Raw genomic sequence first — 20,140 nt, forward strand, 5'->3', positions numbered from 1 at the left:
ATAATTTAACTTTCAGAGAATGCAGTTTTTTTTCTTTCCCCTTGCTTTTTGGAAGGGCGTATCTCTTCTCTTTCCAAAACACTGACTTTGGAGATGGAAGGCCAGTATCATGGCCATGGAGGCTGAAAACATTGATTTGCATGTGCCCAACATGCACCAGGTTATATATGCCATTCTCTTTGGAACTGGGACTACCACTCTGGGGCTATGTGTAGAATAAGACAATCAATAGCAAGTGTCCTGTCCCCACCCCCAAATTGTAGCTCATGCCAATAAGGAACTAGACCAAGGGAACCGACTTCAGAGAGACAGCAAACAACCATCCTGCTTTCAGGGGCAAACACCATTTCAGACTGAGTTCCAGAACTTGTGGGGTAGCTGACTCCCTTCCCAAACTGTCTAGTCTCTTTGAAACCTTGATTAGATGTAGATAAACAAACACAGATAAGACAAAAAAATCTAACAACCAGATCCTGCATCATCACCCATTAGACCAGGTAAACATTTTTACCACAGAAAGAGGCTTCTTTGCAGAGCAGCTGGTTACATCCATTCAACTGTATGGATGTAAAGGCCTTTTGCTTCTTCTGCACTTAGCCTGAAATTTCTCAGTTTTTCAGGAATAAGAAGTCCTCTGGAAAAGCCATTTTATTTTTTTTCCCCGGGTCTTCACACATCCATCCATCAGAGCCTGTCAGATCTTCTGAGAAGTTTATGTTTTTTATTAAAGCCTATCTCTGTGGCTATTTTTTCTATGTAATATCAGTATGCTTATGAATCTCCTTCTGCTGAAAATACAATCAAGGCAACTGTTTAAAAACTAACACAATAAGGCCTCCCATCCCCTGTGGGAAATGACCATGGACAGCTGAGAAGACATATGAGTGCTTAGCTATCAGGCATTTCCAGGATAAAGGACATCTAGTAATCTCCCCAGTGCCTGACAAAATATTGAGACAGTGACAAATTTGCAACAGTTTCTGTATACTGACTTTCTGATCAGTGACTCTGAAATTTTTTCCTTCAGCAATATCAGATCCTTCATAATTTGTTTTTTAAAACATACGGTATAAATAATTTATGCTGCTATCATTCACTGAGGTGAATTCTGCATCTTCAACTCATCAAAAACCTGTCATGTTAAAATTGAAAAGAATTTTGGTATTTATTAAGGTGTCTCATCAAAACTGTGAGAGGAAGAATGTTTCCCTGTCTGTGAGATGAGAATGTTAGATTCAATCAGTACTGTTTAATTGGTCTGGGGTAGGGCTGGGGGCTGCAAAGTTTATCAGAATTTCAAGCGGGTTCGCAGGTACAGTTTATAAAAAGAATAACTCCCCAGGTAATTTTTATTCTGGGTTAACTAGATAACCTCTAATAATCAGTCTAGCGCCGACAAACTGTGGCTAAGCATTGAAAAACAAAAATGATTCAGGCAAATTGGAGGTGATTTACACATAAATCCTTTCTTCATAGAGTACATTCTGTGCTTTTCAAAAAAATTACAGAGATTTTGAAACCTAGTAATTTAAAAATGAAAAGAGGTAAGACAAATTGTATGGTACGTGAATAATATCTTAATAAAGATATATATATATATATATATATAGACACACACACAGTAAGACACACACACACCCACCCACACACACACACCCACCCCAAACTGGAAAATTACAGAGATTTTGAAACCTAGTAATTTAAAAATGAAAAGAGGTAAGACAAATTGTATGGTACGTGAATAATATCTTAATAAAGATATATATATATATATATATATATATACACACACACACACACACACACACACACAGTAAGACCAAACTGGAAGGGCATATTGACCAAAATAAAAATTATTCATGAATAAACCTGATTTACTTTTGTATTTCGAGGAGGCCCCATCATCAAATTAGGTATAAAAAGTTATCAAAATTCTCCCATTTTGAATCAGTAACACATTTACAATTTTTAACTCTTTTTTGTGTTCCTATGATTCTGAACAATCGAAAGCCCCTGGAAATTGAACTGTAGGTATAGTGATTTTCAAGTGATTCCTTTGTGAGAAATAACTTATTTCATATGTCAAAACTATACTCCACAGAGATATAAAGCCAAAGCCAGAGTGACTCATTTTTTTTCCTGATTTGTAGAATCAGGAGAATGCTAATAATGTTCTGAACAGAATCAAAGTATAATAGCCTTTTTTCACCTGTTGAGTAACAGCATTTTCCTTGCTCCCAGAACCACAGACACCACCAAACAGTCACACTGCTCAGTCAAAACAGGAGAGTGGAAAATGGCCTGCTGTGGAGAATGACCAAATCTGGCTAACCTGGGGAAATCACTGGCCTTGCAAATTAAGTCATCTCCACTGAAATGAGCACCAAAACTAATTCTGCATTGTTGGAGGGAGGCATCTGTCACAGCTGTAACTCCAAAATGTAACCCTCATGTACAATAATTGAATTCTCCCTCCCTTCGACAGACTGGAGAATCCTTTGGGCCATCAGCATCCCAGGAGACAAAGGCTCTAGTTGCAGTGATCAGCTAGATAAGAGAGCAACTGACTTAGGGGTCTGGGATTCCTTGAAGCAAACTTGCTCGAAAACACTATCACAGTAACTTTACATTTCTTAGGATGTATAAGGAGTTAGCATATGGGAAAACTATGTCACTCAACACCCTTAACCACCACCGCCCAAAAGTACAGCCAGGTGAGCAAAAACTGGAGACACGCAAAATCTAGCCTTATTGGAGTCTTCAGGTCATTTTTAAAACTATTAGAAGATCTGGGGAGAAAAATGCTTTCAAGGTTCATCAGCTGTGATAATATCCTTTTAATCAAGGCTGTACTTTTACTAAGCAAAGCTATAAATCAACTGGAATGGTAGTAAATTAAATGTAGGACTTATAGATAAGAGGATATGGAATTAAACAGAGCTGTATCTGTGTGTGCTGTGACAGAACATGAAGAGCAGTTCAACAGATTCCTATTTCATGTTAAAAAGAAAGCCATATTTATTCTGAACCTTTCTACAGCAAGTGATTTTTATTAATGCTATTATACAATCTTTTGTTTTCAATATGGCCCAGAATGATTAAATATCAAGATGAATGTTAGAACCCTAAAATATATCTTGATTATTCTGGAGTTGATTATTCAGTGTGGGGATTATGCATCCCCAACTCCCCCTGGCCTCATCCTCTTTCCTCTCTTGTATATTTCTCTATTTGTTCACTCCTCTATCAGAGAACATGTGGGCACAGGGAAAAGAGATAGGTGCAAATTAATCAATTTTGCTACACAGTAAAATGGTTTGGTAGGAGAAGAGATTATAAATAATGGCTAAAATGAAGCTTCTAGACTGTCTGCAGATTTCATTTATCCTCGTCATTATCTCACCCCTTGTTAGAAATGTGGATTGATTTAAAACTATTACCCCCAGTGCAGTGACTCTCAACACAGGAGCATTTTAAAAAAAAGTGCCCTCTCCCCTCCTCATTATAATACACGGTCCATATTATGCCCTGTACAATTGCATAGTCAAAGTCTAAAATATCCTATAATCCACTAGCAGCACTACAAAAGGGTCTCGTTTTTACTTGTGAGCCTAATCAGTGAGCCAACAATCCGGATATGTGGAAACATGACAAAGAGTCATCTGGCTAAAAGCATCAGTGAGTATAAACTGTGATCTGGCTAAGTGGTGTAGGCTCCATGCAAGCCTTGGACCATTTGGGTCGACAATTACCTATACATCCTGACCCCCAAAGCTAAATCTGCCCCTGATCACATCCTGGCCAACAAAACCAATTTACTTCCTCAGGTTCATCCTGTCTTAGCAAATGTCCCTGTTACTCCCACTCTTCCCCATTTTAAGAACCAAATGTTGGGGTCTCCCTGTAATGAATGGTATGGCCATAGCTTCACTCCACTGATTTCCAGTGGGTTCACCTTGAATAAAATAAAAAATATCAGGAGGTCAAAGAATCAGAGGTTGTCTGACACAGCTTCGTTGCTGCTATCATTTGGCAAATAGGCTCTGCAATTAACAAAGCAGCCAGTCGCTGGTCATTCACATAAGACTGACCTGCCAGGCTCAGTGTGCCAGTTCCATTGAACTGAATGAAAGGACTATGTTCCTAAAGAGAGGAGCTCAGGATGTTTGGCATACCCCCTAAGCTTTAGAGGCTGGCATCATAGGAGACACACATGAGGCTGTCTCACAGGCTCTCTCATAAAACAACCTGTGGCACCACGGACAGAAACAAACAATGCACTGGACAAACTATGGGTCTGACCCAGAGCCTGGTGTTTCTGCTATTTTTAGGATAAAGCCACAAGTGATATTTTGTCTGAAAGCACAAAATTCACAACGCGGCGCCTTCAACTCATTCAACTCATAGTCCGACAGTACCTTTTGCCCCATCCCCAGCTCAGCCTTCTTCACACTGACTCTTAACTCTCCCCAATGAAAGCAAATTCCACATAAAAGAGGCAAATCCACCAAACTTGGTTGTCCACCAAGAATAATTCTTACTTGGGCAAGAAAAATTAGCATTTTCATCATAAGGGCTGATGACAATTTGTACTGATCCTACTGAATCATTTCCCCCAATCCTGATAATGTCGACTACAAAAAAATGTCAACTACATATTGTCCAAACCTGCCCATCAAATTCCCAAAGTTTTGATTCCTCATCACCTTACTCAACCCATCAACTTCAGAAGTTAAGTCTGAAGCTTTGAAGATGCCCATCTGATTGACAGTTAACACTTAACAATGGTTAACAATGAACACTTCAGAATCTGGCAAAATAATAAATTTTAAAAACAGTGTTGCTGCAATTCAGGGTTTTTCTTCTCAGTAATTTTTATTTCTGTGAACTTTAAAAATTATAAACATGGATTTTTTTAAATTTATAAGAATGGTACATGCGTATTACAAAAATCATCCCTTTTGAAAATTATACAGGAGAAACTAAAGATGATGTGTAATCCTTGTACTATCTAGGGACAGCTCTTGCCTTCATGAGACTTAAAAAATAACCTTCTCTTGAACCAACTGAGATGTCACCAAGGACTGTTATTAGGTTGTTTTTATCCATTATCTGACCAGTTCCCTTAGTTGTCCTTGTACAAAATATTACAAAAGTAAACAAAAAGGGTAACTGATTGCAAAGCCATCACTTAGGCACAAGTAACCTTTTAGTATATTCTACCTTAAAGACTCTACTGCACCCTCCACCTCAGCTGAGATGGTTTTTCTCCCCCTGTTGTTATTTTGTGAAAACACCTGCAAAGGTCTCCTTGACCAAAATACATATGTATTGCTCTTTTCTAAAATCCCTGCAAATTAGACACCTTTAGCTTAGAAATTAGTTAAGTCTCCATGGACCAATTCCTGGCTTTTGCAGAGCTTACCAAAAGACCAATTACTGCCAATTTTGATTCACGTAGGAGACTTAGACATCTTGTCTATCAGGAACATAAAGCTGCCAATTTATTTCACAAAGGCCACTGAACAACAATCTGATAACATTTATTTTAACTAATGGCAAACACATAGCAAATGCATAGCTCTAAAATACCTGGACTAGCTAATAATCATCTCCATGAACTTTTAAATAATTAGCTAAGATTTAAAAATAACGCATAGTTAATGAAGAGGTGCTTTGAAAAGCTATAGAACCAAACATGTTTATACATCATTTGCAATGAAAGAAACTGTTCTTACTCTAAGGTTTTGCAGAGAACAAGTGACAGCCCAGAGTGCAATTAAGGGGGGAAAAGCCCATTCTCTGTAATGATTAATTATAATGAGCATTCCTTAAAAATTGAACATCCTGAAGCTTTCCAAGGAAAGCTCAGGCAACACAGGTGACCTTTAAATAAAAAGCCTGCTTTTCGTCAAAGTTGAAAAAATGCATTCCTACCATTTTTTAAAAGGGGATGAGGAAAGGAGTGAATTTACAGACAAGGAAACTAAAGTTATATATATATTTTTAAATCTAAAGATCTGCTTTAGTTTGCTTTTCAAAGGCTGAGGGGAAAAACACCTCTTGAAAATGTACCCAATATAAAAATGTTGTTTGCCTGATAAGAAACTGAGAAAAATCTTATACACATTAGAACTGTACACTGAGTATCTGACTCAATATAGTTTTACTAAGTTTCTATAAAAGAGATTTGTTCCTAAAAAGTTACATATGGCTTGAACTTATGTAAATAAATTAATCTTAAAGTCATGAGGAAGACAGTAAAGAAACCCTATAGATGTCCTTCTGCAAATGAAAATATCTATTTGTAAAGTGAATAATCAGTTGATGAAAGTGAAAGAGGAGAGTGAAAAAGTTGACTTGAAGCTCAACATTCAGAAAACCAAGATTATGACACCTGGTCCCATCACTTCATGGGAAATAGATGGGGAAACAGTGTCAGACTTTATTTTTGGGGGCTCCAAAATCACTGCGGATGCTGACTGCAGCCATGAAATTAAAAGACGCTTACTCTTCGGAAGGAAAGTTATGACCAACCTAGATAGCATATTAAAAAGCAGAGACATTACTTTGCCAACCAAGGTCCATCTAGTCAAGGCTATGGTTTTTCCAGTGGTCATGTATGGATGTGAGAGTTGGACTGTGAAGAAAGCTGATCGCCGAAGAATTGATACTTTTGAATTGTGGTGCTGGAGAAGACTCTTGAGAGTCCCTTGGACTGCAAGGAGATCCAACCAGTCCATTCTAAAGGAGATCAGTCCTGGGTGTTCATTGGAAGGACTGATGCTAAAGATGAAACTCCAATACTTTGGTCACCTCATATGAAGAGTTGACTCACTGGAAAGACTCTGATGCTGGGAGGGATTGGGGGCAGGAGAAGGGGATGACGGAGAATGAGATGGCTGGATGGCATCACCGACTCAGTGGACATGAGTTTGAGTGAACTCCGGGAGCTGGTGATGGACAGGCAGGTCTGGCGTGCTGTGATTCATGGGGTCGCAAAGAGTCGGACACGACTGAGCGACTGAACTGAACTGAATATATTTGCTTAATTTTAGATTTATACCTATAATGTTGACTTAGAGTATGATGCAATAATAAAGTAGAAGCATTTATAGTTTAGAATTGAGTATTCTTCTTCCTAAAGAGAATTATTTTGTGAAAAATTTAGAAAGCAAAATTTTAGAAAATGGACAATCTTTCACTTTGTTGCCTACTTTAAGTTGGCAATGGCCATTCTAAAAGTTGCTGCTGCTAAGTCACTTCAGTCATATCCGACTCTGTGTGACCCCATAGACGGAAGCCCACCAGGCTCCCCCGTCCCTGGGATTCTCCAGGTAAGAACACTGGAGTGGGTTGCCATTTCCTTCTCCAATGTGTGAAAGTGAAAAGTGAAAGTGAAGTCGCTCAGTCGTGTCCGACCCTTAGCGACCCCACGGACTGCAGCCTACCAGGCTCCTCCATCCATGGGATTTTCCAGGCAAGAGTACTGGAGTGGCTTGCCATTAGGGACCTCTTATGACTTCTAAATGGTTAGCAATCATTCATTCCCTGGATGTAAAACAAAACAAGTCATTTTTAAAACTGGTGTCACAGTATCCACTCTGTCAGCATCCAGAGAGACCTTAGGAAATATCTAGTCCAACTCTTCCAACTTCCTGGTGAGGAAAGGGAGGTTCAGAAAGGGCAGCAAGCTGGGTAGTGGCAGTTAGGAAGAGAACCCGAGTCCTCTCATTTCCACAATTCAGCACTCTCTTTTTATCAAATGCTAGGGATAGACACACAGAGGCAACTTGTATAGGAAAGAGTAGTGGAATGGAACTACTACAAGAAAAGGGCTGGAAGAGTTTGTGGATTTGAGGGAAGAAGCAGGAAAAAATTCCCCCACCAAACAACACTCTGGGAGGGAAGCTGGAAGTGAGTGGAGGAGGCCTGACAATAGACTACAGCAGCCCATCTCACTAACAGTATCAATAGCTAATCGAAATTTTTATGCATTAAATCACCTTCTAGAGGTTACTTTACTTTGTTCGGCTTGCTTCCTCACTAGGCTTCTGATACATTGAATTGTTGACTCACAGCAAATTCTTTCTAGATGGCCAGGAAGTGTGAAGCATCCCTTTCCCAATGTTCTACAGCACTTGAAAAAACATTCAAAGCAGAGCATCAGGATGAAGACTAAATTATCCTAACGATAGTGACATCTTACACAACCACCTCAAGGGCCCTGAGAAAATACTGTGAAAAACATTTTCTTAGATAGATGAAGCCTATGTACTTTTTTAAAAGGCATAAATCTTAGAAGAGAAGCAAAACACAGTGTTTATCGTAGTTGGGAAAAACAAGCAAGGGTCTGGGGTTGACAGAACATGTACCACTAGAAGTCATTTCACTTGGTGACTTCGTGAGTCATGCTAATCATCTGTGTATGAATGTAAACACTGTTTTCAGTGGAACATTAATAGGAGCCAGAAAAATGTAAAACCTTTAAGTGGCAAGACAGGGTGAAAAGAAGAACATGAACTTCTAAAAAATATATATGCAATATAAATGACGGTAGCTGATTTATTCATCCATCTGTTTACTCTCATGAAGGCTGCTACAAAATCATTTAAGAGGTGTGCTTTGGAACTTGCTTTTTAAAGTGAAGTACAGTTCTCTGGGTACTAAGAGTTTAACAAGCTTGGGTGCTTTGGGGACAGAGTAAGACTAGGAGGGACTTGAAGTCTACCTTTATAGTCTGGGGACAGATTTTTGGCACCACATAAGAATCATGCTCAGAGAAGGCAATGGCACCCCACTCCAGGCCTCTTGCCTGGAAAATCCCATGGACAGAGGAGCCTGGTGGGCTGCAGTCCATGGGGTCGCTAGGAGTCAGACACGACTGAGCAACTTCACTTTCACTTTTCACTTTCATGCATTGGAGAAGGAAATAGAAACCCACTCCAGTATTTTTGCCTGGAGAATCCCAGGGATGGGGGAGCCTGGTGGGCTACTATCTATGGGGTCGCACAGAGTCGGACACAACTGAAGCGACTTAGCAGCAGCAGCAGCAAGAATCATGCTGGCCAGCCCCACCCAGGACGGGTTGATTCCATGTAAGCAGTCTGCCTTAGGGCCACAAGTGACAACTGTATACACAGGTGAGATGTCAATGATTCAGGTAGCTGCATATAGCAAAAAGTGCCTTATGGTTTGTGACAGAATCAGTAATCTATTGAAATATGATCTACGGGTCTACTTCAGAATACAGAAAACACGTCTTCCTCATGCCTTCAAAATGATCTTGTCTCTAAAGCAGAGATAAAAGATGCCTGACTACAATTTATAAAATATTTTGACATCTGTCAGCAAATTGCTACATCAGTTCCCCACAGGATCACCGGTAGCATACTTGCTATACAAGTTCTTCTACAAACAAAAGGCTTATTCATTTATATAGTCCTGAAAATGAGCAGCTAGTAGATGACACACCTAGAATCACCCCTTGAGTGAAACTCCAGGAAGTATGATGTCACTAGTTTTCTCTTCTTTCAGATCTTTAAAAGGAAACATGGCTCCCAAACAGTGTAACTACACAAGGTCTAGACTGCCTATCTTTTCGGAGGACTCCAACATGCTGCATGAGCTCTCTTTTTTCCCCCTTTCTAAAGCGCCATGTCTGTCAGCCATCCTGCCACTCAGAATTCTAAGAGTGCTGCAAATTGAAGAATACAGAACAATGATGATAACTTTTTGTGTTCAAACACAAGGCAGATCACTTCAGATATCTCCCTAGAGATATAATTTTCCTCATTTAACAACCATGTTACCCTTGCAGGTAGGTATTTCAACTCACCAGTTAATTATTACCCACCCACACACCCAGATCAATCACTCCTCATTCTTCTCATACCTATTAGGGCAGTAAGCAGATCATGATGTGGGCAGTGATCAGCAATTCCCAGAAGGGAGGGAATATTATTCCAATTTGTCTTTCAAGCCTCTGGTGGCTGGTTTTGTTGTTTTTAATGACTATGCAGATTCCTTGAGAGGCTACCTGTAGACACTTTCATTTTCAGTGTATAATTACTATTTTGAGGAAATATAACAGATGGAAGCATTACTGATCATTTTGCCAATTCAACAGAGACTTGAAAATTAGTTACATCCACTTGTGAAACCACTTATCATGCATTCTTCACATTATCAGATAGAAGCATTCTAGCCTCTAAAAGTCTGATGTAAATCCTATTTTCCTACTAAATGCCGTCATAAAATTAGAGACATGTTACCAAAAGAGAAATTCCCAAATAGGCTGAGTTAAAAACCTTGACTGAAGAAGAGAGTAACTACCACCCCTGTGGCAGTTCACTTGTTCCTGATCATTTGAAAAGAAGGTGTCTATTACCGCTGGTCACATCCCTCATCCTCATGACCACAGAGGTGTCTTTCTTGTTGTTGAAGTTACCTAACTCTATCCCTGGGGACTTCCAGACTTTGCCCTCTTCCTGCTTTGATCTGGGCATTTTCGTCCTTTTAATTAGGAATTCTACTACAGTAACACGCTTCACCAGAGGTGGTCAACTCTCAAACCGTACTTCCACCAGAAAAGTCCTATGTTCGAGGCTTCTGCTTATATAAAACACACTCATTACTGATTGATCCCTGACTTAAAAATTCTCCATTGAAATTCTGTAATCAACTCCTGTTTCCCCCTCTGGTATAAACATACATAGTACTTTGTATTACAGGTTAAAATTAGATACTTATGGTGAATAGGATATTTCATTCCTAGAAGAAAAGTTATACTTATTTGACAGTGTGAAATTTCTCCAAGTGAAATGTATACCTTCCTGATATAGACTGACTCCTCATAAAGGAACTCCACAAAAAATAATTAACATATATACAAGGATAAACCATAACAGACTTCCCTATAATCTTCTTTTTAATAGTGACTGTAAATTTAATATAATCTCAGTTACATAAACAAATATGTAGTTTTATTGATAGAAAGACACAAAAAGAATTAAGAGAAAGAATTCCAAAATATTAACAGTTATCTCAGAATGGTGTAATTCCAAATGGCTTGCAGCTCTTTCTTTATATTTTTTCAATTTTAAAAGTTTTATTCTTTTTAGAATTACTATATTACTGTGGACAGTAGTTTAAAATACATACATATATATGCATATGCGCATGTACCTTTTTATTTGATAAAATGCACATAACATAAAATTTACCATTTTATCCACTTGAAAGTGTACAAAATAGGTGGCATTAAGTACATTTACAATGTTATACAACAATCACTACTATCCAGTTTCAGAAGTTTTTCATCACCTCCAGTGGAAACCTTGTACCTATTAGGTAGTCACTTCCCATTCATACCCTCCCCGCAAACCCCTGGCAACCACTAATCTGCTGTCTATCTTTATGGATTTGCCCATTCTGGATATTTCTTATAAACAGAATCATACAGGATGTGGCCTTTGTGCCTGGCTCTTTTCACTTAACATAATGTTTCCAAGGCTCATTCCTGTTGTAGCATGTATCAGTCCTTCATTTGTTTTATGGCTGAATAATATTCAATTCTATGGGTATAATGCATTTTATCCAGTCATCTGTTGAGAGACGTTTTGAATTGTTTTCCACCTTTTGGCTATTGTGAATAGTACTGCTATGAACATTCATATACAAGTTTTTGTTTCAACATCTGTTTTCATTTCTTTGGGGTATATACCTAGCAGAGGAAGGTTACTGACATATGCTTTTTAAAAAATTTCTTCAATTCTACTTTGGCATTCTGTGTTTAAAGTAGCAATGCTTTTTTCAGAATTGTTAAGGATAATCCTTATAATACTGATTATGGTACATCTTTGTAAAGGCTAAATCACACTCTTTTTAAAAATGCAATTTTCATCCTTATTCTTTGGGAACAAATTTCTCTTATGCTAAATACTTTATGATGAAGTAACTGAAAATGACAGTCTTTTCCTCTTAGCATAGCTGTTCTAACAGTATTTAAATCACTTTCAAATGCTTATATATTAAAAGTACAAAAATATATGTATATTTTTTGTTGCTTCTTTAACAGAAAAGCATCACTAAATAGACATCAATATTTAAACTTTAAGGGTTGTATTAAATATATAATGCCAAGTAGAAGGATATAGAATCTTCTAGAAATTCAAACTGGCAGATGGTGATCAGAGAGGATGAATACACCCTAAGAGTACACAGTACCAATTCTTAAGTGCTTTACCGCTCACCCTCCCAACAGAAAGATAATATATCTCATGAACATACAAGCCCAGTAATATCTAGGTTCATTTTAGCTGTAGACACTACTCAGTGTGGACTAAAGAAGATGATGGTGTGCTTACCCATACCTATTTAGCAACTGTTGGCTTTTCCCAGTTTTCCTTCCCCGAGAACATATGCACACACATTTATGTAATACACATTCATGTACATGTCACACGTGCACACTTCTGCCCACACAAATGCACCATTGCTGAACTGTACTTCCAACTCAGTGGCTGCAAGTAAAGGTAGGAATGTTTTTGTAGCCCAGTCACCCCCTAGATCTCAGGCTTTTTCTGCTATTACCACTTCCATCCCTACCAATACACACACAGTGCCCTGTGATTCAGAAACCAGAAATATAAGTCTAGCTAGAGAAGAGGAAGCAGTACTCTTAAAACAATAAGAACGACCCACACTGTAATATTTGTTAATAAGTAAGGGATATGATTTGGGATCACTTAAAAATAAAGTAATGAGGAATTTCTATAATACCAGTAGATATCTCTTTAAGAAAAATTCAAATAAGAACAATAAAACTTATAGAAAAGGATCAACTGGAATATTTTAATTCTATAAAGGTTTTTCACATTCCAACTTTGCCAGGATCAACACTATCAACAAATTTTACTTTTTCCTTTACAAAAAAATCTTAAGATGCTTGTGAAACGAATCACCAGTCCAGGTTTGATGCATGATACAGGATGCTCGGGGCTGGTGCACTGGGATGACCCAGAGGGATGATATGGGGAGGGAGGTGGGAGGGGGTTTCAAGATGGGGAACCCATGTACACCCAGGGCGGATTCATGTCAATGTATGGCAAAACCAATATAATAATGTAAAGTAATTAGCCTCCAATTAAAATAAATAAATTTTTAAAAAATGCTCAAAGAAAACCCTACCACAAACCCCAGAAAGGAACTGTTTCATCATACTTTCTGAAGAATTTTTTTAATAGCTCTGGCATAACAACAATATTTATATCACGAAGATTTTTTTAATGAAGATTAAGAACTTTATAAATGTCTTTTCTTCTGTATGTGGAAAACTGAAACAGTGGAGTAAATTGTCCAGGGTATTACAAGGAGTGAGGGGGAAGCCAAAAATAAAATTAACTGTCAAGAAAGTGGCCTGTCCACAGAGAAAAATATCTCAGTTACCATGGGGGATAGTCATTCTAAAAAGGCAGTAGAATTAAACATGTTATATCATGTCAAGTCATTTACGAGTATCTATATGCACATGAAAGCTCTGTATATCACTGAATTCCCATTGTTTCATTCTTATACCACTTAATTTCTTTGTGCTTGTGTATACTTCTTTTCTCTGCTATTAGACTATAAGATGTTTATGGCAGGGACCAAATCTCAGCACTTACATGCATGAGGCACCTGTCTGGAATACAGTAAGCAGTCAGGTAACATGGGTAATTTCGTGTGTAAAATTCCATAGATATACACTCAACGAACACCACCCAACCACCAAAACAAATCATGGTGAGAATCTGAAGTTTCTTAACAACTCAACCCCACATACTAAAGAAGAACAAAAAGATGATCAATATAGGCTACTATGATAATTGTAATGCACAGAGATACCCTAGATATACTCTTTTTTTTTTTTTTTGACTAGATGGACCTTTATTGGCAAAGTAATGTCTCTGCTTTTTATTTTTTTTTATTTTACAATATTATATTGGTTGGTTTTGCCATACATTGACATGAATTCGCCCCAGGTGTACATGAGTTCCCCCTCCTGAACCCCCCTCTCACCTCCCTCCTCCCTTTATCCTCCCTCTTGGTCAGATATACTCTTGTTAGTGTGTGCAAGTATATAGATTAAGGTAGCCAAGAATGAATTAGCATGATTTACCTGTAGTTAACCAACACCCCATTATTATCAATGAGGTGATTTCCCCAACTGGTGTATTATCCTAACCTTTTTGCTGCTTGTTACTGTGATATATCCTCTGACTACCTGTTTGGTGGCAGTCATACTAGAGAGGAGAAATAAATTCTAATCAACCCTGCTTACTACTTGTTAACAGCTTTTATGAGGTGCTATAGTGAAGTTAATAGGATAAAAATGAAGAGCAAATTTAGTTTGGGGTATTTAAACAACATAAGGTATTTTGCCTTCAAAAAAAAAGAAAAACTCCTTCACTCACATTTCATTGATCAGCTGTGAGGTTTATTTGTCCATGTTATCTCCATCTCCATTACCAAAGAGTTAGCTTGGGCCTAATTTTTAAACAATTACCTCCCTTTTTCTTTAAAAATTCTCTAATGTCTTACCTCCCAGTCCAAATAATCACAGACGTCTTCGAAGTTAGTGAGCAGAGACACTGAGCAGAACAGCCGTGGCAGCTCATCCCTTGTCATTGGGGGGAAACGGCTATCTTTAAGGGCACTGTTGAAAACAAAGCGAATATTAAAACAGTCACTAGATATGAGTTCCTAGTTTCAAATGCAGACAATCATTTGAAAAAGGTAAGAATTTCTTAAAAAATCAGTAAGGTAAGAAAGGTGCCAAAATCTCCAAATGCATTCAAGCGCTCCAAAGATTTTAGAAGTTATTTTTGTTCATTCAGCAGATTGTGTTTACTAGCCAATCCTGTGGCTGATTCAATTGTAAAGAGTGAATGATCAATTACATTTCCTGTATAGTCATTTCCTTGTATACTTCCCTGTTACTTGTAGAATTTGACAATGTTTTATTTGATTTTTGAGGAGAATAAAAACCAGAGCAGTGGAAATTTAGGGGAAGAATTCTGCATCTAGCATTGGTGGAGGAAAAAAAAATATATATATATATATATTTCATGTTGTTAAAAAAAAAGGTTCACACTAGGTTGGACAGTTACCATAGAACAACATATAAAAAGTTCAAAGAAAGGTAAAAATGTTATTTTCTTCAAGCAAAAGAAATCAGAGAAAATGAAAATTATCATGCAAATAAAAGTACAAAGATTTCAGGCCCCCACTAAAGGAGAATTCAAGATTCTACTCAAAAATTGTGAAACTTCAGGAAATAGGGCTGATCTTAGGAAATAAAATTATGATTATATATGAAGTCGCTCAGTCATGTCCGACTCTTTGCAACCCTGTGAACTGTAGTCCACCAGGCTCCTCCATCCATGGGATTCTCTGATTCTAATAATTCTATGATTAGGAGACCATTAATCACATCAATGGATTTCTGAGTACATCAACTCTGATTCAATCCTGTAATCAAGGGTAGTGTGCCACAGTGCCAAATTCTAGAAAAACCTCACTGTAAAGGACAAAAATGCTGGAAGATCATAATTCTTCCCGCAACAGTAGAATAGACAGAAAAGACAAAGACACACACACAGGCACTGTGTGTTCCTGTACTTTTAAAAGAAACCACTTCCTGGTCAAGAAAACAAACACACCTCTGATTGCCCACTATAATAATGGCATTTGCGCTGTCGATCTTCAAATGTCCTGTATAGCAGAGCCAGGCTTAGAAAGTGTTTTCACAGATTAATCCTTAGAGGTTACACACTTGGAGCCTACAAACTGCTTGGGTCATAACAAAGTTCCATGACCTATGGAAATAATTTGATTCCTTTTTCAGTGACTTCCTCATTGCTGGATTTTCTTTTTTCCATCCCTTCCTTTGCATTCAGAAACTCACTCACTGTATTGTACAAATATACCCCATGTTTGTTAAGTATTTTGGATACATTGTGGTGCTCATTCTATCCTGTCATACAGAGGAAAATGCTTACAGAAGGACAGAGATGTTATATAGAGAGCATACATGTTTTCCCCATTCAAGGAGCCAAGATTCACCAAGAAAATCAGGAAATCTGTGATAATTCATACTCTGAGAATAGCATTTCACTATTTCATAATTTAACAACATAAATTTCCTATGGTTGGCTTCTTTTATTTTCCAGCTGGCAAATAAAGTTTTAAGAAATATTTCAAGTTCTTATCCAAAGCCAACGTAAAGACATATATGATGTGTGTATAACACCCCCCAACCCCACCCAGGAGAGGAGTTGTAAAAAACAGAAGAATCCCATGCATAAAAACCCAAACTTTCACACTTTCAGTTTTCCTTTTGAAAAGAAAAAGAGAGGGTAAAAATCCTTATACATTACAATAACATAAAACATTATTTTTTAGGGTTATAGATTTTATTGTGGTGAAATATACACAACATAAAAATTACCATTTTAACCACTTTTAAGTGTATATTTCTCTGGGCTTAAATACATTCACTTGTTGTACAACCACCACCACCATCCATCTATCTATCTCCAGAACATTTTTCATCTTGCCCAGTTGAAACAAGGTACCCAATGAACACTAACTCCCCATTCCTCCCTCCTCCCAGCCCCTGGGAGAAATGTAATTTAAATACACTTTTATAATTTCAAATAATAATAGCAATATAGTTGCTAATGTTTTTCCTATAAAACAGCTTTCAGTTCAGTTCAGTCGCTCAGTCGTGTCCGACTCTCCGCGACCCCATGAATCACAGCACACCAGGCCTCCCTGTCTATCACCAACTCCCGGAGTACACTCAAACTCATGTCCACAGAGTCGGTGATGCCATCCAGCCATCTCATTCTCACAGCTTTATTGACATACAATTCACATACCATAAAATTCACCCTTTCAATGTACACAATTCAATGATTTTTAGTATATTCAGAATTGTACAATCATTACCCCATCCAATTTTAAAATATTTCATCACACCACAAAGAAACCCTATACCTGTTAGGAGTCAGTCCGTATTCTTCCCTCCCCCCAGCTCTTGGCAAGCACTAATCTACTTTCTGTCTCTATGGATCTGCCTGTTCTCAACATTTTATATAAGTGGAATCATGCACTATGTGACCATTTGTGTCTGGCTTCTTTCACTTGGGATCATGTTTTTGAGGTTTTATCCATGTTGCAGCATGTATCAGTATGTGTTAGTTGCTCAGTCGTGTCTTACTCTTTGCAATTCCATTGACTGTCACCCGCCAGGCTCCTCTGTCCGTGGGATTCTCCAGACAAGAATACTCGAGTGGATTGCCATGCTCTCCTCCAGGGGATCTTCACAACCCAGGGATCAAACCCTCATCTCATGTCTCCTGAATTGGCAGATGGGTTCTTTATCACTGCTGCTAAGTCGCTTCAGTCGTGTCTGACTCTGTGCGACCCCATAGACGGCAGCCCACCAGGCTCCCCCGTCCCTGGGATTCTCCAGGCAAGAACACTGGAGTGGGGTGCCATTGCCTTCTCCAATGCATGAAAGTGGAAAGTGAAAGTGAAGTCGCTCAGTCATGTCTGACTCTTAGCGACCCCATGGACTGCAGCCTACCAGGCTCCTCCGTCCATGGGATTTTCCAGGCAAGAGTACTGGAGTAGGGTGACATTTTTGTCAAAGCACATCATCCTTTTAATTGCACAATAATATTCAATCCTATGGACATATCACATTTTTGTTTTCCATTTATCTGTTGAAGGACATTTGCGTTATTTCTGCTTTGGGACTACTATGGATAATGCTGCTATGAATATTCATGTATGAGTTTTTTGTGGAAAGTAATGTTTTCGTTTCTCTTGGGTAGAAACCTAGGAGTCAAACTGCTGGGTCACATGGTAATTCTGTGTAACTTTTTGAGGAACCAACAAATAGCTTCCCATAGTGGCTGTACCATCCTACATTCCCACCAGCAATGTATAAGGGTTCCAATCTCCCTACATCCTCGCCAACACTTCTTACTGTCTGCCTTTTTCATTATAGTACTAGGTCTCCTTTAATGAAGAGATTTTTATATCTATCTCTAGCTTTTATATATATTTAAAAAATACACATGTTGAAATTGCCATACAGTTAATTTCTCAACACTCTGAGGCAGGTTATTATTTTATTTCCTAGCAAACCAGTGAAAGGTATATTTTAGCTCAGTACAAACTATTTCAAATCAACAAAATTTTCAAATGCAACTGAGGACCAGGCTAGGAAGCTTTCCTTGTGATATGGAGTCTATTGCTCACTCACCAGGGACTTAAAAAAAATGTTTAGATCAAAGAATGAGTGGGAGAATGCTAGCATAGCTAATAAGATAAAATAACAATCATGCCTTGCTATACGACACTCAAATGTATTAATCTCAAAACACTGAACTAAGAAAGGAATGATCATGATGTAAACAGTCTGATTTTACAGAAACACTCAAACTAGACTTTTAATTCTTGCATTTTTCATCAGTAAGTTTTCATTAAATTCATGCGCATAGACAAATTCCAAAAGGCAGGAAGCCCTCAGTATCTCTAAATGCAAATTCCTAGGGAAAAGAACTAGCAATGAAAGCCTAGCGAGGATTTAAGGGATTATTAAAAAGATGAAAAAATGCAGCTGGAGACTATCTCAGAGCTGCTAGACTGGGGTAGATGGCTGATAAACAAGAGGATTCAGCTTCTCTTGGCCCTGCTCCCTTTTGTATATGGAATATGCAATGCGGAAGCTGAGCCTTCAGAGACAATATGCTATGGGGAGTCAGGCAGTGACTTGCTCGAGGTTGACCCAGCTAGTTAGTGACACAAGTAGGGGGACAACCCAGATTCTCTGATGCAAGTTCACAATTCTTTCTAGTATCCACCCCTTAGTTGCTACTTTTGACAGGGTTATGAGGTTTGTTTTTTTTTATTTTAAAACAAAATGCTTGCCTTACTAGGCAATTCTGATCTCATACCTGCAGTACCTCTGCTTAAAAAAAATAAATAATAATTTAACAGCATTCACTAGTAGCCAAAGGGTAAATAGAGCTAGAGGTCCTGTCTACTGGAGATCTGAAGGAGCAAAAAGGATTTTTAAATATTAATACTGTCCATGGAAAGCATTTTATACTAAAGTAGTATATGCCAATTTAAGAACTGACAAAGAGATCTTGTAGTAAATTTGTATGAAGTTATCTGCGTTACAATAGGAAGCCATTTTCTAATGTTCAGATATTGCTAGGAAAAAAAAAAACACTTATGTACAAAAATCTGTTGACTGCTCCATCACCCATATGATGGATGGCTAAGGTTTAAACAACAGTTTGATTCAATACCAAATTCAAATATATTCAATTCAAATTGGCATCTTCCCAAGAATATATTCCACCTAATTGAGAAGCAGCATTAACATCTGTCAAAGTTAATATTTAATGTTAAATAGCACTTTAATGAAAATGAACATTAAAAAAAAGTATTAGGAGCTTAGCTATCAAAGAATCACATGGTTTGTGACAGTACCTGGAAACTATGAGGGGAAAAAAAACAGCTGAATAGAGACAAAGCCTTAGACATGGCAAGGCTCATCACAAACAACAGAGCATGCAACAGAAATTATTTGTGAGTCTAGATAGCTAGCCATTCACTCACTCATTCATTCATTCTTTTGCTTTCTAAAACACTGATGACCATAATCAGTTAACCAGTGGAAAGATACCAAACTGAGAAAGGCTTCATATTACAAGCAATCATTTTCCAGGACAAGGAAGTAATAACTAAAATTTAAAATCCTTGTTTGGACAGGTGAAGAAAAGCAAATCAAGTATACATTAATCTAAAAAAATTAAAAAAAAAAACAACTTTTTACACAAGGGGTTTCAATTATCTGGAAATTCTGCATTCCTCCTCAGAGCTTCTAGAACAGAATGGATATGTGACATGTCTAAACTCCAGGAGCTGAGAATATTAGAATCCTAAGCCCAAATCTGAAAAGTTATCTATATCCTCTCTTCCACATTAAGTATCAATTTTAGCTTCCCATGGTCCAAAAATAAATAAATAATAGGCACAAAGCAGAATGCAAAAAATAAGTGACTATTCATCA

General features: G+C 37.8%; 2 protein-coding genes across 2 annotated transcripts in view; one reads left to right on the forward strand and one right to left on the reverse strand.

The window, feature by feature from the left end:
• Positions 1–20,140, forward strand: part of TMEM164 (transmembrane protein 164) — a 244,608-nt gene that overhangs the window by 208,717 nt on the left and 15,751 nt on the right. The gene's annotated exons all lie outside the window — the stretch shown is intronic.
• AMMECR1 (AMMECR nuclear protein 1) overlaps positions 1–20,140 on the reverse strand; it is a 122,151-nt gene that overhangs the window by 8,721 nt on the left and 93,290 nt on the right. The window contains exon 3 of the mRNA XM_055393969.2: positions 14,584–14,698. Coding sequence (XP_055249944.2) covers positions 14,584–14,698 — 115 coding nt within the window. The remainder of the gene's footprint in view (positions 1–14,583; positions 14,699–20,140) is intronic.

Source organism: Moschus berezovskii, chromosome X (assembly GCF_049115385.1).
Source record: "Moschus berezovskii isolate FMDL1 chromosome X, NW_MosBer_1.0, whole genome shotgun sequence".
In the NCBI taxonomy this organism is placed as follows: Eukaryota; Metazoa; Chordata; class Mammalia; order Artiodactyla; family Moschidae; genus Moschus; species Moschus berezovskii.